At 47.4% G+C, this 25,396-nt stretch overlaps 1 protein-coding gene across 2 annotated transcripts in view; it reads right to left on the reverse strand.

Annotated features, from left to right (window-relative positions):
• Window positions 1–25,041, reverse strand: part of CACNA2D3 (calcium voltage-gated channel auxiliary subunit alpha2delta 3) — an 833,608-nt gene extending 808,567 nt beyond the window's left edge. Inside the window, exons 1-2 of one of the 2 annotated variants that reach the window (XM_072720752.1) lie at window positions 24,755–25,041; window positions 23,916–23,997 (exon numbers count right to left, since the gene is read on the reverse strand). In XM_072720752.1, the coding sequence (XP_072576853.1) occupies window positions 23,916–23,997; window positions 24,755–24,876 (204 nt within the window). In that variant the 5' untranslated portion in view covers window positions 24,877–25,041. The remainder of the gene's footprint in view (window positions 1–23,915; window positions 23,998–24,754) is intronic. The other variant, XM_072720750.1, reaches the window with a different exon arrangement.
• Between the last annotated feature and the right edge of the window lie 355 nt (window positions 25,042–25,396).

Here is a 25,396-nt window from a genome sequence, read left to right on the forward strand (position 1 = left end):
ACTGTAAGGCAGGCCAAACAAGACTACACCTCTCTCAGAAGGGATGTGGTGAGGATTCTATTATGCAATGCAAGTTTGGTGCAGAGCACACTGTCCTGCTCAGGGAAGACTTTACTGATAAATATTCAGTGATGGGAGAATGCTGACCCCTCTGAAATGCAGGGTGCTAGAGACGGGGCCAGGGAGAGGGACACAAGTTCCCAACTCCTGCCAGGGGTGGAGGACAGCCTCAGGCCAGGCCTCCTCAAATGTGTCTCACCAGAATTCCACTGCAGGGAAAATGGGGCTCCAGCTTCATGTCTGTCCAAAGAGGCTCCCACTGAGCTAACCACAGGATCCTGGATTTGTCCTCAGCAGGAGAACAGAAAACTGTCTCCTGCCAGGTTATAAACCATCTCACCGGATGTCTCCTTTGAGAAAAGAGATTTCCATAACAGGACAGTAGAACATCGGTGGGAACAGAGACTCATCAAAGGCTGATCCAAGCAGCAAAAGGCATCCATCACCTGGAGGGACTAAGGGGCGGGAATCATATCCAGAAGTCTCCTGCTCCCCAGATGTTTTTTTAATTTTTATTTTTTTTACATATTTTTTAATTGGAGTTCAATTTGCCAACATATAGCATAACACCCAGTGCTCATCCCATCAAGTGCCCCCCTCAGCATAACTGGGTGATGCCCATCACCCAGTCACCCCCACCCCCACCCACCTCCCTTTCCACCACCCCTTGTTCGTTTCCCAGAGTTAGAAGTCTCTCATATTCTGTCTCCCTTTCTGATATTTCCCACTCATTTTTTCTCCTTAGATTTCTGCTGCTTGATCCATGGCAATGGTCTGAGAAGCAGTGAAGCACTCTGAGCAATGACAAGGGTGAAGGCTCTGACACATTCTGGGGTGTCGGGCGGCTCTTTCTAAGCCTTTCCATGGGGCAAAGCAGCCACATGAGTCCCTGAGGGCTGCAGATGTAGACGACCGCCACCGAGGTCCTGGCACCCAAGGGCAGCTTACAAAGCACCACTGAGCCGCTTCATCTTCCTAACAAGCCCCTTCCAGGCAGGTGCAACCTGCATCTTATTTCTGGAGAGAAGGGGAACAGGGCTCAGAGTGTCAGTGTCATCCGAAAACAGACACAGCCTTCTGCAGTGGCTCCCTTGGGCCCTGCTGGGTGTGTGGAGGTGCTATGGTCCACGGAGCTCACTCATGAAAAGGGACTCTCATTATCTGACCACACCAGGCCACTCTCCCTCTCCCCACAGCCACACATCGGCCCAAATATCAGAAGTGAGCAGCAACCACCATGTTCTCAGCCCCACCCTCTCTGCCCCACTGAGAGATCTCTCTTCCCACCAGTGTTGTGGTGCTCTGCGATGTCAAACTCTTCCCTGGAGAGCCCCTGGGGTACGGGGATATTCAGTGGCAGAGCCAGGCTCTGCTATTTATGACCACTAGCATTCAGAAAGTGTCTGGATTATTCTTCTCCTTTTTTATACATTTTAGTGATATTAAATGAATAAGGGGACACTTCCTTAAAAGAAAAAAAAAGGAACCCTTTACAACAGCGTCTAGAGTCCTAGTTTTGCAACCTAGGAAGAAATAGTTTCTAGTGTAGCATCCAGATTCCAGAAGTCTGTATATAAGCCTACCCAGTGCTTTCATTATCAAAATGCAACACCCACCGCCTCCCCCCCCCCCCCCCCCAGCCTTCTGGCATTGTGCAGTGCAAGCTCACATTTGCAAATACCTCCATTTACTCTGGGGTTTAGATACCGCCACATAATTGGCAATATAACTCATTTTATAATTAGTCATTGTTAATTCCTATTATTACTGTTGCCCTTAATTTATTTGACTGCTAAAACAACTGCATTTGGGAGATTAAGAAAGCAGCTTGCACTCCCCCAGCCAACACTTAGATCCCGGTCTATCTTTTTAAAGCCAGTCTTTTAGGGTAGTAACTAATTCAAAATCTCCCAATTATTTGGGGGTCCCAAACATTGGTATTTAAAGTGACACCCAATACCCTAAGACCTCCTTCTAACCCATACACAGGGTACCTAAAATACACAGACAATGATCTCTAGGATGTTTTAAAGCTCTATTTGTATGAATAATAGTTTTTACAATGAATCAAATTCCTATAGTCCTAAAGTCTGACAGTTAGAATAAATAGTAAAAATAACAAAAATTACATTTGCCATTACTGAGTCCTTTCTATATGCTAAGCACCTGACATATATTATTTCACATAATCTTCTAATAAGTAGATATTTTTCTTAGTAAACTGAAACTCAGGGAGGCTGACTCACTTGCTCAAGCCCACAGATCCAGTAAGCAGCACAGCCAGAGACAAGCCCAGTATGCCTGACCATAATCCCTTGCTTTGAGCCGCAAGTCAATTGTCCTGCAAATGTAGGGGGAAAGAGAGGCCATTTAGTCCAACCAATGCCATCTGGTTTCCCATGCAAGCCTAAGCATGGAACAGAGCTGGATGAAACAAAGAAGGCAGATGAGCACATGCACACAAGTGTGTGCAAATACACACACACAACAGCAAGAATGGAGAGCACTAACAAAGTTCACACACGCTGGCCAGGGACTCCCCTTGAAAGCACAGTTCCAAGGGCACAATCAGAAATGGGACAGACAGACAGACAGACAGACAGGATCCTCATGAAAGCATTGTTTACACTGAGGGACAACCGTGTTGGAAAACCTTCCTGTTGGAAATAGGGGAAGGTGACATAAGTCACACCACATTCACATAATGAAATATTTTGTAGCCAGAAAACCAATCACTGTGAAGAATGCTAAATGATAAGAGAACATGTTCCTGCTATAAAGTTAGGATAAAAAAAAAACAAAAACAAAATAATTCCATATCTACAATTTAATTCCAACTTCAAGCAGCCCAAAAGGAATGCTAAAAAGTTTTAATGTGGTTATTCTTGCAGCATAAGATTAGGAATAATTTTTTTCTTATTATGTCATTTGGTACTTTCTAATTTTTCAAAGAAGAGAATGAATTTTATTTTTCATAGAAAAAGAATCATTTTTAAGTGGCCCCTACCCTGCCTGAATCCACTTGAAAATGTCTTGCCATTTTAAAATAGTTGGTACAATAGGATCCCACTTATGTAAATATGCATATATGCATACACACATATTCAAAGGCAAAAAGACTAGAAGAAATGTACCTAAATATTAACACTGATCAGGCCGGAATACCAGTTGTTTACAGTTGCTCTTTCAAAAAACTTCCACAATAAACCGATAATGTTTTGTAATTTAAAAAGCAATAATTTGTTGTAATTATTTCTTCCTCGGTGGTCATCTGGCCTCAAGGCTGGAACACCACAGCGAAAGGAAACTCTGGTCTCTGGCACCTACAGGAGCCCATGTGGTTGCACAAAGAATCGGCACCTGTAAGAGTGAACTGGGCATTTCTGTTGAGGAGAAATCACCTCCCTGACAGCTTGGTCTGGTCTCAGAACTTCTTCGATCCTGGGAAGGAAAGCACTAGGGAGAAAGAATCTGGCCAGGACCCAGAAGGGCTGCTGGCATGATTGATGTGCATTAGCTCCCTACTTCCTGTGATGGGAACGAGCACCAGGGTTAGCTAGTTGCCCCTTGACAACTAGGGTTGCTAGTCCTTGTGCACACTCTGGGAGAAGGGTGCCTTGCACTTGCACTGGGAGAAGGGAGTATAAGGCTGGGCCAGGATGGGTGAGGAGGCATCACAAGGGACCCAGGGTCCCTTCATCTACTTTGTCATATTAATTCCTGCCAGCCCTCGGGTCTCAGCTGAAGCACATCCCTCTCTCCAATGCCTTCGCCAACCCTGGGCCAGAGAAGGTCTTCAGTTCATATGCTATCAGTACAGCCTCTTGGCCCCACAGGGAGACTTGCATGTGGTAGTCTAAATCTTTGAGAAATGCCTGATTTCTGCACTAGGCTGTCATCTCCCTGAAGGTGCAGACTATCTGACTTCTCTTGTCCTATATCCCCTAAGTCAGCATAACACCTAGGACAGAGTAACAAGATGCAAGAATTTCTCTTCTGTTGAAAGATGAATGAATGGATGGATGAATAAATGAAATCATCAAATTCAGACTGTTTTCTTGTGCTCCTGCCAGGGACCAGCCATGGTCCGAGGCAGCCATGTGCTCTCTGGAGACGCTCTCCACCTCTTCCCTACATGTGAGATGGAGAAATGGAGAAAGAATGTGTTATTGATGTATTTTGACATCCTGGACTAAAAGCTGCTATACAAGAAGCAAAGTATTAATAGCCATCATCTCTCAAATTTATACTACACTATTCAAGGGCTGAATTCAAGGACTTTTCAAAAAAGAACAGAAAGTGACTCTCTCCACATTTCAGCCCCTCTGCTGCTCCTTCTCTTCCTCTCTCAACCCAGAAGTCTTGCTCACAAAACAGATCTAAGAAGGAGTGCACGATGAAGCTTCCTAGCCCATTACAATGGGAGTGTGCAGGATTTTGGGGGTGAGCTGAGAGGCTTAAAATCGCTTCCGCGATACACAAGAGAAAGATGACACATACACAGGTAGATCAGCGGGGAAAGCTTTCCCTTACCAAATTCTAGAAAAAGCACTTTGAATGGGGCCTTGATGCGTATAGGCTATTTCAACATCCTAGTGGGACTTTGCAGCCAATTCAGAACATAAGAGCTTTTATGGAGCTTTCTTCCTAAAGAGATAAAGGTTACCAGTCTGTCATTTTACCCCAGAATGAACACTAACCAAATACTTTGTTTCTACACAGCCATGAGGCTACATCTAATATGACCTACCTTCTTGGGATGCCACCCTGGAAGTTCACGGGCACACACACACACACACGTGACCACAGGCCCCACATATCTCACCTTCAGAGGGCGGGGGACAAGTGATATTTCTCTCGGGGATTTAGGTAACACTAAACTGAGGAGAGAACACCCTCTATTAGCTGAGGGTCATGGCTGAGGACAGAGCAGACCTGGTGTAAATCTCTTTTCTGCCCTTTATGATCTCGCTGATTTCTCTGGGCCTCAGTTTTGTTAGCCTACCAAGTTCATTCATTGCCTGCATCATTCGTGTATTCCACAAATGTTTACTGATAGAGACCATCACGGAAGCCAGAAATAGAGCAATGAACAAGCCATAGGTCTTGCTCTGGAGAGTGAACATCCTCTGGATGAGGCAGCACCACCGACTTAGGGGGTGAGTGTATGACTCTCAGAGGTACGAATTACCATAGTGGTCACTGCCCTCCATTGAATTCCTACAACCGCCAGACGCTGAGCTGAATTTTGCAGTCATGATCTATTTAAAAAGTGTTACAAGAGTCCAGTGACATCAGATCACTTAAAAAAAGAGGGAAACAAAAAAAAAAAAAAAAAAGAGGGAAACCCATCCACAGGTAGCTTCTGGCGCCATGACCCCAGCAGCAGCTCCTCTATTTATGTGTGGCCCAAGCGGCTGGTGTTTCCGCGATGTGCAAGTCCACTTTCCTGTGCTGCTCAGATTATATCTCAGCCCTCCCTCCCCCAGGAGACTCCAGCTCTTCCTTCCTAGCTCCAGCCTGAAAAGAACACAGCATACTTGTTGAATGAATGCTGGCTTTTTTTTTTTTTTTTTTTTTTTGGCAGTTTAAAGCAATTAACGTCATTTAGTTGGGCACGTTATTAAGTCAACATCCAGGAAAGGGTAGATCAGGGGAAATGAATATACCAGGTTATATAAATGTCAATTTACTCACTGTCTAAAATATCACAGAACTTCATCATATGTCAAATATTTTAGTCCCTTTTATTTTTGCCTTTTATATCTAAAGATGATTCCATTCCCTGACACGACTCTCAGAACAAGTCTGTGGTACAGGAATGCTTGGGAAAAACATCAGCAAAAATGGAGAGGAGGATTTACCAGAATGGGATGTCATTTTGGCCTTCTCTGGTATCGGTGTCACTCTGGCTTCCCTTGGCCATTCAGCTAAGTTCACCTCATCATCTACAAAAGTTTGCACTGGTGTAAATCGCTGCCCCTGCTAGAGTCCAAGTACCCTGGTGGGGCATCTCCATATGGGCAGCATCTCCATACCCCCCTCTACTACTGCAGGCACCTGCTGCAGAGGCAGGGCAACATGTGTCGGCCAGATGTACAGACATTGATATAACATGGACAGAGTGCCACCCATCTCCTGGTGGAGCATGCTGGTAAACCAGGTGAGGCCTGCTCTCCTTTGGAAGCATGCAGAGTCTCAGCACTGAGGATGACCTTCACGCTTTATCATGCACAGGCCCAAGGAGAAGCAGCGAGCTGCTCCAAGTCTGTAAAGTGCCAGAGTCAAAGTTAGAACCTGGACCTCAGACTTGCAAGCAGGGCCCTGCCCTCTCTAGCCCTATGACCCTCTGATTGAACCACATCACACCCAAATAGCTAGGAGGGGGGAAAAAAAAAAAGGAAACCAAGCTCAGATAGCCTTAATCCAAATGGTAGGAAGATAAATTCTTGGGAGGAGGTGGAATCACCAAATCAAACTTAACATAAGAGTCACATCTGCATCTGGGACTGGTGGTCTTCCACCCGGATCCTCCATCACTAGCTTCATGATCTTTGGCTCCATTTTCTCAAATACAATATGAGGATAAGGTACTACACATGGGCTAGTGTAAAGATTAAGTCACAGGATCTCTTTATCCACTTGCTCATTCGCCAAACCCTTATGGAACATCTCCTCAGACCAGGTCCTGGCTGTGCCAAAAAGGACAAGGCATTGTTCCTGGCCTCAGAGAGAAATGAACACTTGGTCAAAGAAAGAGATACAAAAACAAGTAACTGCTCAGCAGGTACAATAACAAATACCAGATGCAGAGATGCTCTAAGAGCAGGAAGCTAGTATAACATAGATGGGCAAACTCCTTGCAAATTCCATAAGTGCTAAGTAAAATGCCAGGTGTTTTGAAGACCACTGCTCACCCTGTGCTTCCCAAACCTGCCTCTTCCACTCTCTTCCCTGCCTCTCACATTTCATCCCCAATGCTCCCCATCATGCCACCCACATATTCCCTCTAGCTGGGCTGCCCACATGGCAACACCTGTGACCAACTAAGTTGGCTCCTGACAATAGGAAGAGGCAAATGCAAACATAAGGAAGAACAGGATCACAGTCAGACAGCCCCAGGTTCAAGAACCAATGCTACCACTTATTAACTATGTGATCTTGGTTAAGTCACTTCACTTCCCTGAACCTAAGTGTCCTCATCTAGAAAATGGGGGTATCAAAGTACCCGTCTCATGGGATTGGTGAGAAAGTGAAATGAAATTTATACAGAAAGCTTGGCATTGCAACAGGCTGATTAATGTTATCTACCACTATCTATCATTATTATTAAGGAAAACACAGCATTAATCCCCAAATCAATGTTGCCCCTCCCAGAATGAAAATGAACTAGCCTATTATTTACCCTGGTAACACTGAAGGCACTGTTCTTCTCTTCATATATTTATTAGGTTGTAAAATCAATCTATTGTTCACAGCCAGCCTTCCAAAATGAATAGAAGGAACAGAGTAGATTAGAATTAAATAGAATAGAATGGAATAGAATAGAAAAAAATATGAGTCCCATCGAATAGAATAGACCAGATTGCACTGCAGAGAAGAAAGCTAAGTAATGTTGCATGAAACTTGCATTGCACATGTGAAGTTGTATGCAACGGGTAGCACTGAACCGTGTATTTCTTTCTTTGGGTCATGGTCAAAAAAGTATGAAACCGGCTGACTTAGGAAAAAATGTAGTTTTGTGCCCAACAGGCCCCTGGGGGAGCAATTCTTGTACCAGGGAGATTAGGAGCAGCCTTTTATGGGAAGCAGATGGCGTCTTTCATATTGATGTTCACCAAACAATTTTCTGCTAAAGGTCCCAGTAACCCATTTGGTAGGAAGAAAAGCCATTGGTGACAGGTCAACAAATTTCTCTCCATCTTACAAATTGGAGAATGGCCACTTCAACTCTGCTCAGTGATTTCTAAATAAACTGCTTCAACAATCAGGCGTGCTCCTGGGTACCTTCTGACTTAAAAGATAAAATGCCTGACTTGTTCCAAAGCCCCCACTTCTACTGCAGAGAAAACCTCCATTCATGCCATGCACACTGAGGGGGCTGGGTTTGGGGACTGATCAGCCACAGCCTCTCGCCCAGGACAGCACAGACTTCACCCACACAGATATATAAGCAAACCACAGTAGGAAGATGTGCACATGTCCTGTAAGCAGGGGAGACAGGGAGTGATTCAGCCTGGAAGCCCTCCCAGAGGTGGGATACAAACAGTGTTTCTCAAAGTATGGTCCCTGAACCACCAACAGCAGAATTACCTAAGATATTCGTTAGAATGCAGGTTCTCAGGCTCTGGGCCAAGCTTACTGAGTCCGACTCTCCCAGCGTAGGACACTCGAATAATGCATTTTAATAAGCTCCCCAGGTGATACTTCAGCATGCCAAAGTCTGACATCCTCGAGAGGCAGGGCTCAGCAGTCAGACAAGGGCAACAGGGTCAGCAGTGTGGATGGCAGGACTGGCGTGGGCCGAGTCACGGAGGCGTGACACAGCCTGATGTGCTTGGGGAGTGTGAGCAGCGTGCTGTCACTGAAGCATTCGGGGTGAGGAAGCAAAAGGTGGCCACAGCAGCAAAGGGATTTTGGCACCCAACACAGCTCCACACGCCTCACTGAGTATTCAATGGGTGTTTGTTGAAGCAGGAAGGGAGTGAGGGAAGGAAGGAAGGAAGAAAATATTTCCAACATTTGGTCAAAAGCAAATGTGTTCTCGTGAGTCTGTTAAGACAGCTGAAGATTTTCCCAAACCATGGTGTTCTACCCAAAATGAAGCAATTGGTCACGTGAACCTCTACTGCAGAAAAGGGGAAAGTTGAGGCCTCGGGTTTCCAGACAGGTTTCTCAATGCTGAATAAACACTTTTGTTGACTAAGTGTTCTGTCTCCTGCTCCCCGCACTCAGTGGAGATCATGCTAATAAGAGGAATGTTCCCCACGACACACTGGGACAAAATACTCTGGCTGTTAAAAACAGACACATTGGGGCGCCTGGGTGGCACAGTGGGTTAAGCGTCTGACTCCTGAATTTGGGCTCAGGTCATGATCTCAGGGTTGTGAGATCAAGCCCCGCATCGGGCTCCCAGCCAGGTGTGGAGCCTGCTTGAGATTCTCTCTCAACCTCTCGCTCTGCTCATCCCCCAGCTCTTGTACATGTGCTGGTGTACATTATCTCACTTGCTTTCTCTAAAACAAATTTTAAAATAAAATCTTTAAAAACAAGCACACTGGGGAACATTTTCTCCAGGTGAAATCCAGGCTTCAATGTGGCTAGATCGGAGGAAAGGCTTTGCAAGAGCTGGCTTCCAGGTTCTACACCCTGGAAGAAGCCCACTGTGGGACATGGAGCCTTCCTTCCTTCTGTGGTCTACATGCCCTCGTGAATGCACAAGCTAGCAGTAAAAACGCCAGTGCTTCAGGCCTGGCCTGTTCTGATTCATGGTGACACAGGGCATGCCACCAGGTCCGAGCACCCAGAGCCGGACAGACTGGTTCCCAAGATCTGGCCCCACTCGGAGGTCCTCTCCCTCCGCTCTGAGTAGTCAGTCTCAGCAGGAAAGTAGAAGGTGGGCTTCAGATTATCATCACTGCCGGGGCCACGTGGCAAATCCAGGTGTGATGTGACACAGGGTACTCCACAGAGCAAAGACCATCTGAGAAAGCCTCACAGCCTCCACAGAGTGACGGCCGAGGAGGAGCGGGATGGAGACTCCTCCGTAAGCCGCAAAATGCAATCCAGTTGGGCCTGATATTAGGGCAAGTGGGACCGGAGCTGAACGTCTTCTGGCAAAACTGTCCCCCATTAAATCTACATAATCTAATTCCCACTTCCCAACCAGCTGCCCCCCTCATCTCAGAGGAGCTGTGCTCGGTGCAAGCTTTCAGCACATCCAGGGGCCAGGCCTGGGGAAGAAAGCAGCCAGCCACACCTGCAGGACACAAAAGCAAATGCAAATCACCCCGCCAGGCTGTATGGCCTGTCGCATGGTTCCCTCCTACGTGGAGATGGGGGAGCCAGCTGTGCAGGCTGCAGCCAGGACGCTGTCCAGGAGCCGTAGCACTGCCCTGTGGATGCCGCAGTAACACGAAGCGGACGACAGCTCCCAGCTCCCCTCAAAGCACACGCAGGAACCCATCCCGGGTGATAGAATAAAGAAACCAATAAATAAACAAATGCAAAATACAGCCAGCTGCACAGAGAAGGTGAAATCAAGCCCAGCAGACACTGTGCGGCATCGTGACGCCAGCAGGGCCTCGGAGAAGGTGAAAGGGATAGAAATTAAAATTCCCATTTCTCCCTGATGTCCCTGGCAATGTGGCATCCGAGCACTTCATGGAATTAGCTGCCGCAGCTCCCTAATTGCCTTTGCCGGGTTGCCTCCCCCAGGTTGATGGCGGCGGCTGCGGCAGAGGCCTCATCAGTCTCGCCCAATGCTCCTCGTGCACTGGCGCGGCGCTGCGGTGCTCCCGCCCGGCACTGCGGTGCTCCCGCCGCAGCTGCTCAGCCCCACTCCGCGCTGCTGCGGAGGTGCCAGGACCCCTCAGCCGGGCTGGGAGGCTTCCAGGGGAGACTCGGCAGAGTGTTCGGGATGCTGCCGGGATGCTCCCTGGGGGCGAGGAGGGGGTCGCAGGCTGGAAGAAGTGGGGACCAGCTGGCTCGGATGTCTGGCAGTCCCTGCTGGCACCAAGAGCGCTGTGGGCGAGGGACCCGCCTGCAGGGCTCCAGAGCTGGCTTGCCTCAGCCAGGAGGCATCCACGCCTGATGCTGGGGATTCATAAAAGCCAGCACTATAGCGTAAGTGGGGAAAGAGATGTGAAGGACCCGGTTCCTGGCCTGTGCTCAGTACTCTTCTTATTCTGATCACCAGCATGTGAGTGCCAGAAAGAAGGTTCTTCCTTTGTTTCATCTGCACCTCCCACAAACGCCCCAGTCATCCCACCCGAAGACAGCTCCACCATGCTAAGCGCCGAAGGAGGACCCTCTCCCAGCAGAAAGAGCAACTCTGCCCTTGGGGAATTTTTAAGGTCTAGCTACCTGCCTCCTTCTTGACACCCCCCTCAGAAAGAGATAAGGGGGTCCTCAGGATATCGCTTAGCTCCAGGACTGCCAGGGGCACGAGCAGACCTGCCAGACTCATCCCATGCAAAACAAAACTGACCCCAGTGTGTCCAAGGGCTATGGCCTTCAAGCTAGCTGTCAATCAAGCAGAAAAATAGAACTGTGTTTCCCCTCCAAGAAAAATAAATAAATAAATAAATAAGCACCAACAAACACCCGGGAAAGATAAGACAAAGAATGAGCCTATCAAAAACCAAGAAGTTGAAACTAACGGAGCACGAAGACACAGCTAATCCTCCCCACCTCATTTAACAGGGAAGGAACCTGAGGCCTGGAAGTCAACCCAAGGGACACACTGGGTCTCCAAGCCAGACCCATCTTGTACCAGGGTCCTCCACATGATCCTCCATTGCCATAATGGAGAATACAAAAAGGGAAGCTGAACCAAATTCAAGAAGATTCTCAGAAAGGCTTCTTCAGAGTCAGACCTGAAGTGGAGAAGCCGGCTGACCCTCAAAAGAAATCAAAAGGCAAGCCACATCATGGTAGTATAATAAAAGAGAAAACTGTGAAAAGCTAGAAGGTTGACTGGGCCCTCCTCTCATCACTGCCCCCCTTTTAGCTGTATTATGAAACCAAATGACAACGCATCCAAATAAGACTAAGAATCTCACAGGACAAAAGACTAAGGATGAGGAAGAGATTTCCACCCATGGTCCTAACGAGCCAATAACAGGCTCAGACCAAATCATGCTGGCCCTGGAAATACCCAGGTGCCCCAGCCCAGGCACCTGAACAGGACTCACAAGACCCAGGCTCCAAGCCTGCCTTTGCCACTTGGAGCTGGGTAACCTTGGGCAAAGTTGCATTCTCTGTTTTGGCTTCTGTCTAAAATGGAGGGGATGACAGAGCCGACCTCAGGAGTGGCTGTGAGGAATTAAAGAACACAAATAAAGCACATGGCACAACACACAAAGCACATGCATTGTTGTTATGATTACTGTCTAAGACACCTCTGTGGAGCTCAGCGGTGGGCAGCTTTAACACCAGGCGACCTGATGTTAGCTCTCCTCCAAGCAGACGAACTGCTATCTCCAGCAGCCAACACGTCCTGGTAGGCCAGAGCAGTCCCTGGGGAATGATGACAGGAGCCCACCTTTTCTAAATGCTTCCTATGAGCCCCTTATTGCTAAGCACCCTGTGTCGACCTCATTTGGACTTCTCAGCTCCACCCTAGAAGTTATCACCATCGTGTCCATTTCACAGATAGAAACGGTGAGGTTTCATGACTGACCTCTCAGGGTCATATGATTAATCAGCAGTAGCACTGGATTCAAAACTGGCTTAATCTGACTCAGAGCCAGACTTTTACCTATACATTTCTGCCTTTCCGAGACCAACCCTTAAAAGTCAGTTTTTTAAAAATCAATAATCCCTCATTTCTTTCTATTTTTCCTAACATTCATAGGGCATTTGTTTCACGCAAAAAAAGAAAGAAAGAAAGAAAGAAAGAAAGAAAGAAAGAAAGAAAAAATAAACAAACAAACATGAAAATCTTGCTATTTAAGTAAAAAATCCAGCTGTGGCTTCATAATTCTGAAATTCCTGTTGTGCAAAATGTATATTGTTGGCTTTTTCAAAAGATTAGTGAGCTGTGAGCCCTTTCCTGAGAGGATTACATCTTATTTCAGCGTGACCAGATGACTCCTGATGCTCTGAAACACTCAAAGTTGGCCGCAGACCTTGGGATTTTAAAGTAGACATCAGTTTTTATTCACAAAAGAAAACAGGTCATGTATATTAAAACACACAAACGCGCACACACACACCTTTTACTGGTTGTCTGACAGGGGCACAGGCCAAAACTGAGAAAAAAGAACAAACTTCAGCATTAGCATCGAAGAAAACAAACGACCATCACTGGGGCAGAAACCTGTGCCCATGGAGCTGTTTGTACATGATGTGATCATATTGTGTTAATAGAAATTTCACTGATAATGAAAAGTGGTAGGAGACCAAGAGGGAAGCTATATATTATGACTCGTGGCCAAAGATTACCTACTTCCAATGGGTTTATTGCCTCCTACACCCATTGTTCTTTTTACAATATTTTTCCGCCTCTGCCTCAACAAAGCACAATAGAAAAGGCATTATGGATGGTGCAGGTACAAAGAGCCAAAGCCCTGGCCGGGATTTCTGACTACCCCCCTGGCTTTGCAAATTACAGTACAATATTATAGCAAGCACAAACCTGAATCCCCAAATTGCCCACCTTTACTGTACAAGGGACCGGATTAGAAAAATTTGGGAAAGAAAGCAAAAGAAATCGACCTCTTTGGGGACATAATAAACGCTTTTGTTTCCAACCGTGCCCTTGTCACATGAAATGCGTGTGCCATACATTGTTTTAATTTTATGAACTCATCACAGGGTCGAAGTGACTAAAATTCCAGGAGTCTCTTTTGCTCTTCATTAAAAATGAAGCGGGACACTATAAATGAGAGAGTAGCCAGAGAAGTAAGGCTTCCCATGTGCCACATATTGTTCTAAACTACTTCATGTGGGTTATATCATTTAATCCTCCCCAATGCCCTATAACACAGGTGCTTTTATTATTAGTTCTGTCTGGCCGATGAGCAAACCAAAGCCCAGGGAGGTAAAAACTAGTGACTGGCAGAGCAGAATTCAACTCCAAAGCCCATGCTCTTTTTAAAAATCTCTTTTCAGCTGTGCATGCTCACTGTAATAGAAATCTAGATTTTTCTAAAACCAGACACTTGGTTCCCTCCTGGGAGCCAAGAGTTAGCAGCTGTCAAGAAGGAAATATGCAGGGTCAAGTTTACATCATGGGAAGGTCTAGACTCGGGGGAATTCCACAGGCCAATTACACCTTTCATTCCATTTTAATGCAAAACACCAAAGTCTCAGGAAAATATGTCAAGTCATTAAGTATATGACACCACACTTGCCATATTTAGAGACCTGAGCAAATAGATGAAGAGCAGGTTTGACTTTTCAGGGAAAACACGAAGGGAAACGCTCCTCGGCTTTTGCAGAACGGCTGAAACCTCTTGTCCTGGCTGAGACAGCATCTTGCTTGGGGATCCCACAATTGTTCTCTTCCTTGGCAGCTGTGCCCTCCAGGCTGCGAAGAGGCGTAAGCTGCCCGACACTGCCACCTCTCCCCCGCCAGCCGGGGCCAGACCAGCCAACCCTGCCCGATCTCCCCTAGAAACCGTTCCTGTCCCACGGCAGGCACATGCACATGCCCATGCTAGAGGTTAGAGAGTCCTTCCTAGCCACACCGCCCCAAGAGCACACATCTGAATACCCCACCTGAAGTCGGCACATCTCAGGGAAAGAAAGTGGCGGGGGCGCTGGCATCCCAACCTACCCAGCCCTTTTCATCCTGCTGTGGTCCTGCGGACCCCGCTGAAGCCTGTGCTCAGGTGGTTTCAGCCCACACAGGTGGCATGTGCTATAAAGAAGAATCCCAGGCTGGGGGGCGGGTGGGGGTGGTCAAAACAAACCATTGTGAGTCCCAGCCCCACCACGTGGCCAGCTGCTCCACCTCCCTAAGCTGCAAGACCCACCTGCGAGAGGTTGGTAATGTGCGCCACCTCCAAAGAAAACCGAGGACCATGTTAGATGCCTTACATGATCTGCTTTCATACAAAAACTGCTTGGCTCATACTAAACACTCATAAGAAAAAAAGTCCATTTCCTTCCTATACAGCCCCCACATCCACCATCTGTTTACCTAAGCTGGTTATGACCTTGGTGGATTTCAAGAAGCTGCCAGTACAGCCAGACTCTGATGCTCTGTAACTTTCCTGGGCACTAATGGTTCTTGGGCACTCTTCAGAACTACCTGGGCCAAGTGGAGCTACCACAGATTTGCAGGTTTACTTTTATTCTTAACTTCTTACCGACTTTCACTGCTGATTAGAATGGCTTCATGCTTAAACAATTTTGTTAAAGTTATGCAGCTACAATAACACCTTCCCCACACCATGATTTCAAAGTATTGGTGCCTATGTTTACACAAACAGGGGTGGCCCGTGTCACTCCTTCAACATCTTCAAGGAGATCAGCAGAGAGGACTGCAGATGCTCACAAGCCAAACACAACAGAATGTGCCAAGCAAGCTCTAAAGCAGAGGCGGGCAGGGCTAGAGGGAAGGGCCAAGGGACACGGGATGCCCTTCAGTGCCTCCTGAGACTTGGGGGCACATGGCAGTCCCCATGCATCACTGCACCTCCTTGCCCTGACTGGAGGAAAGACCACCAGTGAGGTGCCCTGTCTCCTGCTTGACTCCAAAGCCATGTGCTGCCTCCCCCACCCCACCCCACCCTACTCGACCGCTCGCCCCAGGGAAATCATTGGGAAAAGTCTAGTAGGTGAGATTCTCATGAGAGGAAATGCCTGGAAATACTATCCAAGAGGGCATCTGGATTAATGCATGCCCATGGCTGGCTCCTGAATGCACCCCCACACCAGGGGGATTTCTGGACGCCTGCACGCTCTTAAAGTTCCAGCCACTGTCAGAACACTGGGGCACACTCAGCCACTCCTCAGCCTGACCCACCACCCCCACAGCAGGGCAGAGTCATGGAGGCGACAACAGGGAGACCCTGAAGCAGTTCTTCAAGCCCAATTCCTTGCATGAGGGGTTCCTGTACCCTCACAGAGTAGAGATCCTCAAGGAGAAGAATGAATGGGCAGAGGCTGTGCCCCCACAACCTCCTCCCCACTTGGGTCCACTAGCTCCTTCCCATCAGGCACCAGGTGGAATCACCTACCAACACACCAGTACCCTGCACTCACCCACCCGTTCATGCACTTGCTCATTCACCCAGGCACACAACTCTGTGCAGCCAGTCCCCACAGATGCTCAGCGAAGCTTCCCTAAAGACCTTCTATTTGTATCATGCAACCAGTAATGACCTCAGCAACTCCCTGGCAGGAGCCGCTCAGGTGCCAGGCACCATACTAAGTGCTTTTTGTACTTTATTTCATTTAATCCTCATCACAGCCTATCATGTAGAAGGTGTGGTCTCCTTTCACATGTGAGGGTACAGGTTCAGAAGTGTTAAACAACAAGGCAACCCAGCTAGAAAATGGCAGATCTGGGACTCCAGTCCAAGTCCCTCTGACTCCACACCTGTCTTCTCTGCTGTTAGCCCAGGCCTTCCGCTTCTGAAGTCACTTCTCAGCAGCTACCTCATTTAATCCTCCCAAATGCCCATGAGCTAGAGAAGCACAGGTATTGACCACATTTTTCTCAAATGGGAACTGAGGCCCCAAGACAGGTCACACAGAGACGAGGGGCAATTGCAGCACAGTGGCCAGGTAAACAGACTCAGTCACCTTGGAAAGGCTGCTTAACTTCTGGGAGCCTCAACTTCCAAATCTGTAAAATGGGGCGAATGGTAGTCCCTGACTCACTAGGTTATTGGGAGAATTTAATGGGAAGGCATATATAAAATCCTTAGGACAGTACCTGGAATGCAGGAACTGCAGAGTGAATGAGCAAACACTACCTGTTTTTACTATGAGATTAAGCAATTTACCCAAATCCACTCAGGAAATGCCTCCAGAAAAGATGAAAAGACAGATGTCACGGCTCCTAGGCCAGTGACCTCTCCTTTAACAACACTGCATCTCCAAAGACGCAAGGCTCTGAAAATGTTCCAAGCTCTCCACCTATTATGATGATGAACAAAGACGGACAAAGGACACCTCCTAGACTATGGCCCTGAACGTTCAATTAGGCTGAGAAGACTGAACTACCCATGGAGGGGGAGGGGAGTGGAGAAAGCCAAAACGAGGAGGGCCTGTCTTTGTGGGGGACCCAATGGGCCCAGTGCTTGGATGCTCTGCTGTCATCATCTTTAAATTCTTCATAGTTTTTGAAGTCAGAGTCCCCTATTTTCCTTGCTCATTGGGCCCTGCAAATTCTGTAGCTGGTCCCGGTCTCAGCAGATCCTCAGTTTCCAGCTGCCTACACGATCTCAGGTGCCAGGTCCCCTGGTTTTGTATCAGCACCCCAGTTGGCTCCCTCAAGCCACGCTCTCTAGCTGCCTGAGAGGACAAGAATGGTCTTTTCCATCAGCAGGCAGCATCTGGCACATTCTGTGATGAGCGGCATCCACTTTTATGGGCATATGCATGCATGCACGAAGTTAATAAGTATAATGGTAATGATAAGTGGGAGCCCCGAATATCAACTGGCAGAGGCTTCACCTGATATGGATAACCAGAGGTCTGTTCTGTGAACCCACAGCCACTTACGGCCTGCCCAGCTTGCCTGCTCTGATCATTTACATGGATAACAGCTCTTTTAACCTTGGGAGGGTACCATTTTCCAATATCAGGTGCCAAGATAAACACACTGAAGTGCACAAAGTGAAGAAACAGCCATCTATTTCTTGTCAAGAGATAATGCTCTCCTTTCCAATATTGCCTTGAAATGCCCATTAATAGTTTGGCTATTCTGAGTTATTTTCATAATCTTGACTTGAGGTCACCAGGAAGCTACGCAACATACAAATTTAATACACCTTATAAATTTAATGCCTTATTTAAACAGCCTTGGAATGAACACCCAATGAGTGTTGTTCAAAGCAAATGGAAATTGAAATGTTTACCCTTTATTGAAAACACACTGGACTCTTTTCAAAGTTGTATCAGTAAAATAACTTCCTTCTGAAAAGCAGACCTGCTGGCTATGCACATAGAAATCCCCTAAAAATACATCAGCTATGCATATGCCTAATCCGTCAAGGGTTAGTTGTGGTCCAGGGCAGAGGACTGTGTCACAGAGGGGTCTTTGGGCCGGCTTGACATTTCAGGAACAACCACCTCGATGTGCTGGTCACTAAGTACTCGGGAGAATCAAAGGAAATCAAGCAGCCCTCCTCTTCCTCTATATCATTTCCTTCTCTTGAAGGAGAAGCTAACTTTTGTTTAATGGACCAAAGAGGGCTGATAAAGATTCTGTCAATGTTTCCAGAAGTCTGACGCGAGGGAACTCTTTCTCTTTCTGAATGATACACAATAGCACGACTGTAGTCACTTGAGATAAAACATAGGCCATTATATCTCTTGTATAAAAATTGCATTAAAAGGATCTCATATGCTAATTCATAGGCTGGCATTTACAACATCTATTTCATTTTTTCCTCAGTCTCAGCCATAGCAAATCTCCCAGTCAGATCACAGTGTCCCAGGGAACACAGAATCTGCTCAAAATCTGTCTAGAAGATGCTGTGGGTCTCAGCTAAGGAGGCAATTTCAATAAGCACTGTGACTGCAAAAGACGGAGGACCCCGGGGCACCTGGGTGGCTCAGTGGTTGAGCATCTGCCTTTGGCTCAGGTCGTGATCCCGGGGTCCTGGGATCGAGTCCTGCATCAGGCTCCCTGCATGGAGCCTGCTTCTCTCTCTATGTCTCTGCCTCTCTCTCTCTCTCTCTCTCTCTCTCTCTGTGTGTGTGTGTCTTTCATGAATAAATAAATAAAATCTTAAAGAAATAAAAAAAAAGATGGGAGACCCCTGACAGATGTGAACACGGATAAAGAAAAAGCCCTTTTGTTGGCATCTATGATGGTAAATGTGAATGAATGACAGACCAGACACAAAAGATCCTGGTGAGAATGTACGCTTCTTTATAGTAAGCTCACCACATCAAGTCATGGACTGATCAACGTAAGTTTGAGCACCACCACCACCAACTGAGGATCCATCAAAGATTGAAAAAGGCTCAAATCTCAAACTTGCACCTCCTTAAATATGTGCTTCAGGCTACAGGACAATTAAATACCCGGTGAGGCCACAGGTCCTTGGGGTAATGAGTCCACATTTCTTTCACTTTTATTCATCCTCATACCCGGCTTTCTTCATCACAAAATGGAAACATTAATTGTGTTTCCACATGCCCGACAGATTTCATAATTGTTAGGTGATTTGGTACTCGTGTGTTTGCCTAAAAGCACACTGGTATTAGAAGAAGATAAAACACCAAATGAAATAAAAAGCCAGCATCATATCACCATAGTAATTGATCAAAATGATAACTACATTGAAATAAAAATCTGAGTTTGCCTCTGACAAGAAAACAATGCCTCTATTTTCATTTCCCTTAATTTTGACTAACATCTGTAAATCTAGCAACAGAGGCTGCAGCAGCTCCTAATGAGAGAAGAAGCAAAGCAGAAATATATCTGGCAGCAAAGAAATTTTGAGAGGAAGAAAAAGAAATGAACAAAAGGAGCTCACACAAAAATTTAGCGAAGCCATACAAAAAGAACTTTATCTGGTCGGCAAGGGACCGTGTGTGAGTTTACAAATGCAACAGTTAGATACACGTGTGGGTAAGATGCATCACTGAATTCCAACTGGTTCACCCTGTTCCGCTAATGTCCTGGTGACTGGGATAATGAGACCAATAAACTGTCCTGCAAGACTGAAAACTTTCATTTCTGAGATTTCAAGACTTTCAAAAATAAACTGCCAAAGAAAAGTCCAGGAACTGAAGTGGTGGTGCTGTGAATTAAAGCGTTGGCCATTGGCGGCGTAGGTTGAATGCATTAATCTTGCAGAATGACAAATAACCGTGTTTACTCAAAAATGTTCAGCGAAGTAGCGCCTCCCCTAGAAAAACAATCTGTAGAGTGTCAGGCTTCCTACAGGCAGCATAGCACTGCTACCCAATTCCTGATAAGTGAATACTCCTATTTAATTATTTAAAGGTCCATCGATTTCCACATTGATGAAAAGTCATAATTATCAAAGTGGGTTAAAGAACCCACCTTTTACTTTGCTGACTCTGTCTTGTGGAAAGAGACATCACGTTTATGTATTAAAGCTGCCCTCTCAATAAATAGTTGATAACGCAAAAACCTGGTTGTGCATTCCAAGAAGTGCATGTTTGGTACGTGATGCATGAGGCATCCAAGGTAAATGTCCATTATTTTCCTAGCGCTGATGGCAGAGACACACAGAACCTGTATTTCCGCTGTGTATTTATCATCACGATTCTGGAAAATGTAATTGGAACCCTTCATTCCCATAAACAGAGCAATCTCTGAATGCGGTACTAAATAGAATGAAAAACCCAGCTTCTACACCAAATTCTTCCTAAGGAGGATGGAAACGAGAACCACGCCACTTTAATACCTTGTATTGTGAGTGTTCGAGGCGTGGAACCCATGAGTTTAACAGCCTAGGTTACAGGACCTACTGGAATGCTGGGCGCTGAATCCCGAAAGAGAGGTAATAAAACCGTGTCTCCCCCGAAGAACCCAAACAATGTGCATTATCTGAGGAAAATGAAGCAAGCAAGAGGCAGCTGAATACTGGCATGAATATGTCAAATAGGAAAGTTAATTAAAAGTTGAAGTGAATTGAAACCTCTGCAATTTCTGCCAGCTATGGAAGGCAGGCAGGCGGGGTACAGACCCACAGCGGGGTACAGACCCACAGCAGCGAGGCAGCACTTCCCTTTGAGGGGCCGTTGTTCTGTAACAACCTCTCGAGATCTACTCGGAGTCCAACATACAAGTCTCATGTTCTTCCACACTGTCCTGAAAGCACAAGCACGCGAGTTTGCAAAAACACGCTCACGGTGTTCTACAAACTCAAAAATATCCTCTTTTAAAGAAACTAATAGGTTGCTATTCCTGTACTCAGCAAAGACAAAAAGGAGGGAAAAAAAAATAGGGAAAGTCTGGCAGAAAATACCTAACATATTATCATAAGCTAAAACAGTGAAAGCCGTGGTATTAAACACAGAAACAATTGGGGAAATACTCTTCTTTTTGAAGCCATGACAATGAGGTACATTGTTAAACACTTGTATTTATGTTGATGAAGTCACCGATAATTCTACTAGCTCAAATTATATTATCTAATAAAAACCTTACCAAAAATGGCAGTTTTCCCAGTCTCCAAACACCTTAAAATAAACAGCCAATTGTTATTTGACTTTGATTCACGATACCTGTTTTGTAAAGTTTTTGCCTTGGTGCAGAAATTACTAAAATCCCATTCTAAAAATGAACATACTACATTAATTCACAACATGAAGTGTCAACCAGAGAAACTATACAGAATATATAAAATTGTACAGTGGTATACAGTATGCCTACTTAACTGAAACTCAAATTTAAATGTCCGTGCCTTGAAAGTATAATTACAGTCTGTTATGCAACATGGTATTGTCACCTTTGAGTCCCTTCAATACAGGGACTATATACAGTGTTAACTTCATTTTTTTCAGCCCAGTTTTTTTTTAAAAAACTCATTTTGAGAGTATCTTAATTGTTAAGGAGGCAGTGATGTGATGGAAGGATGCACAGAGTTTTGACTTAGAGGAGTCTTTCCTCATGCAAATGGCCCGAAACCTGAAAACAAGCGAGAGAGAAAGGCAACTGTCTGCCTCCTTGCTTTTCCAGATGATGTTATGCCTCCAACACTCTGAGCACCTTAGATCTTTTCTTATACTTTCATATGCTCTGAACTGTCTAAATCAATGGTTTTTTGCTAATTTAAAAAATGCTGTCGTATTTGGAGGCAATGGACCAAGATGGCCAAAAGGTACCTAAAAAAGTGCTCCCCAAGTTGTCTGACACGCTCTAGCCATGATTCATGGAAGTCCTTGCCTATCAAGCCAAAGCCATAGGTGTCTCAGGACTCCATGGCAGATGACTGCATTCGAAATGCAAGAGCAGGTATCTACCCTGGAACCTAATGCTGAGCAACACCCCACCTTCCCCTTGCATCAGATTACAAAATGCCAGGCAACAGCAAGGAATGACAACAAAGCCATAAACAGCTGGAAATAATTACACAATTGTCAAGCTGCAAACATGACAAAAGCAAAGCTAGGCTGGTGAATTCAATATCAGAAAGGATGCTGATGAGAAGGTAAGAGAAGCATTTTAGCTGTTTCCAATTTGCTATTACAGAGTAGCCAATAATATGGCTGATGGGGTTTTGTGCAGTGTGTGTGTGTTTGTGTGTTCGAGCGTGTGTGCTAACTTCAGAGAGAAAGAAAAAGCTTTTCTCCTGCGCTCCTACAAAATGTGAGATAAAAGATATGTAAGCACAACCAAGAAAACCACTCACAGGCTCTGAAGGGATACTTTCAGAGTTGCTACGACTCAACTACAACATGCAGATGAAAAATATTTCCTTAAAGTCATACAAAATGTTCTCTTCTTTAAAAGCATAAGGAAAATACACAAGGATGCAATACAAGCAGCGCAACAGTCCAAAACTCTTCACGTAAAACATCTGACACGCAGGCGAAATGCCAAAGCAGGATACAGACTGGTCCAGATTCAAAGAATACTAGCAGGAGAAGCAATTCCTACAAACTGACAGGTGGCTCACAGGTATATAGATTATCATTTTTCATAAAGGCACACCGCAGCCTCAAGTTTTTTTATCAACTGCCTGTAATTCAACGAAATCCTTCCCCAAGTGAGGGAGCTGAGCAAACAATCCTTCCACAGTTTCAAAGAGTATGGCTATTGGCGATTTTTAAGAGTATCTTCCCTCATTCCATTGTGGGCTGATGCCTTATTACGATATTTGGATTTCATGTGACAAACTGTTTCATATAATGTCCCCAAAAACGCTACTCTCTGAAGTGGAATGCCATAAATAAAATACGTACTTGGTTACCAGGCAGCATGCATAACACATATGTTACATTGGCCCAAAAAGCACATTTAAAAATGCTTAAAAGTTAACTTGACAATTTAATCTGTACCCATTTTCAGAGAATTATCCCCTAAAGGCCAATTTTATTTTCTACCTTTGAGAGAATACTTAGATTGGTCCCGTTGATTTGTTAACTTGGGATTCTTTTAACCCCTGTCATCTCTCCTCCCGGTCTATTTTCTTTTTCTTTTTCTTTTTCTTTTTTTTTTTTTTTTCTCGGAGGGGAGGGCAAAGTACCATATATCTCACAAGGAAATTTTAAGCATAATGCTGCCTGTTTGAATTAAAATTGATGCAGCTTCTGATAAAAGCCTAATAATCAATTCTCCATTCTCATTACTCTCCGGAATTATATGCACGCAGACCAATTTCTTAAGTTTGTGGACTGGACTACTCTCCTAGGTTATTACCCGGCAGTGCAGCTGAGTGGAAAGATAACCACATTCATTCTCCTTATCTGTAATGATGTAATGCATCCCAGCCCTGGGTCTAGATGATTGGGGAATAATGGGATTGTACAACGGCAGGGATGACAAACAATAGTGCAGCGGCTTTCTCAGAGACGCTGAACCCCCCCAGTCTCCAAGGCAGGCAAGGTGAAAGACATCATAAAGCAGGTACTGAGGCTGCCCCTTGGAGGAAGTTAGCATTTTTTTGGCCAGAGAAGCATCTGTCCTCACACAGTAACGGCAACAGCGGCACTAGAAGCAGAGAGCCATGCAAACACACTCAGTTTCCGAGCCCCGGCCAGGACAGTGCCAGTGAGGATCCTGCTTTTTTTCTTTGTGTTTGGAATCAAGTGTCATCTAAAAATAACCAGTTGGTGGGGAGAAATCACCGCACGGTGCACTGCCAGGAAACGAGGGGGATCAGAGGCACCTCTGATAACTGATGCTGCTCGGGGTTCACGTTTGTTTGGAAAACTAAATCTGCCTCCATTTTCTGTGCTGGGAAAAAAAAGAAAAAAAAAGAAAGAAAGAAAAAAATCACCGCTTCCTGCCACCCCAGAAACCTTACCTTTTGCAGGAGCTGCGAGCCGGAGTACTTAGCGGCAATGGATTTGATCTCCCCACCAAAAGCAGAGGCCCAGAGCTTCACCCTACAGGGAGAAAGGGCACAGGAGCAAATGTAAGACCCGTGTCATCGGCAACACGCTCGCACACACGGGGCTGTGGCTGGAGGAGCCGGGCGACAGAGCATTGGAGGGAAAAAAAGAAAAAAAAAAAGAAAAAAAAAGATAGCAAAAGCGCCTGGGTAGAAACTGCCAGCACCAAACTGCAGAGCGCAACGCGGGAGGGGGCCGAGGGGGGTCACATAGTCCCAAATGCGCAAAGTCTCCCGAGCTCCCTCAACACATCACCGGGTTCCAGGTGAATAACTGTCTGAGAACTTGACCACCCAAACTGGCCATCGCCTGGCAAATACTGGTCGGAAGAAACGCCCCCCCCCATCCTCCCCAACCCAAAAAAAAAAAAAAAAAAGAAGTGAGATGATGGCAAGACGGCAGAGGGAGAGTAAACAAGCGGCCCGTGGAAGTTGGGTTCGGTACACAGGCTCCAAAGTTGGCGCCGTCCCTTGCGGGGAGCCCGTGCAGGTGTCCGCGGCGACCCGGCCAGGCGGCGAGGGCAGCCCCGCGCAGCCTCGGCGCCCCCCGCGCGCGTCCCGGGGGCAGGTGCGAGGGCGAGGCGGGCGCGGGCGCGGGCGCGGGGGCGGGGGCGGGGGCGAGGCCGCCGCGGGGCCGCCCGGGCCGCACCTGCAGGCGCCCCAAGTTGGGCGAGGCGCGGCGGGCGGCGGGCGGCGGGCGGCGGGCGGGCGGCGGGGTCCCCTCCCCGGGCGGCGCAGGCGCCGGCACTTACACGGAGAGCGGGATCTGCTGCTCCGAGCGCGCCGCGGCCCCCAGCGCCGCGTAGAGCAGCGCGGCGGCCAGGAGCGCCCGGGGCCCCCGGGACGCGCGCCGCGGCCAGCCCGGCCCGGCCATGCTGGGCTCCTCCGACTCGGCGGCGGCCGCGGGGAGCTGCGCCGGGCGGCGGCGAGCGCGCTGGGCTGCCGGCTCCGCTCCGCGCCGCCCCGCCTGCCTCTCGCGCGCCGGGCTCACTTGGGGAGCAGAAAAGGGAGCGGGGGGCGGGGGCGGGCGGGAGGCGGAGGGAGCGAGCGAGGGCGGGAGCGGGAGCGGGAGCGGGAGCGGGCGGGAGCGGGCGGGAGCGGGCGGGAGCGGGCGGGGGCGGGGAGCGCGCCGCGCCTCGCGCTCGGCGGCCCGGGGAGTCCGGCGGGAGGCGCCGCGCGGGCGGGGACTCGCAAACTCCGGTGTCCTTGGCGGCGGCCCCGCCCGGCCACTGCGGCCGCAGACTTCTCGGCAACTCCGCAGTCCGCCGCCGCGGGCCGGGCAGCGGGGGGCGCGCGCGGGGAGGGGCGGCGGGGCGGGGCGGGGCGCGCGGGGCGGGCGGCCGGGGAGGCCAAAGTCCGCGGAGGGGCGGCGGGCCGCGGGGCGCGGGGAGGGC

The sequence above is a fragment of the Vulpes vulpes genome, chromosome 9 (genome assembly GCF_048418805.1).
Source record: "Vulpes vulpes isolate BD-2025 chromosome 9, VulVul3, whole genome shotgun sequence".
Classification (NCBI taxonomy): Eukaryota; Metazoa; Chordata; class Mammalia; order Carnivora; family Canidae; genus Vulpes; species Vulpes vulpes.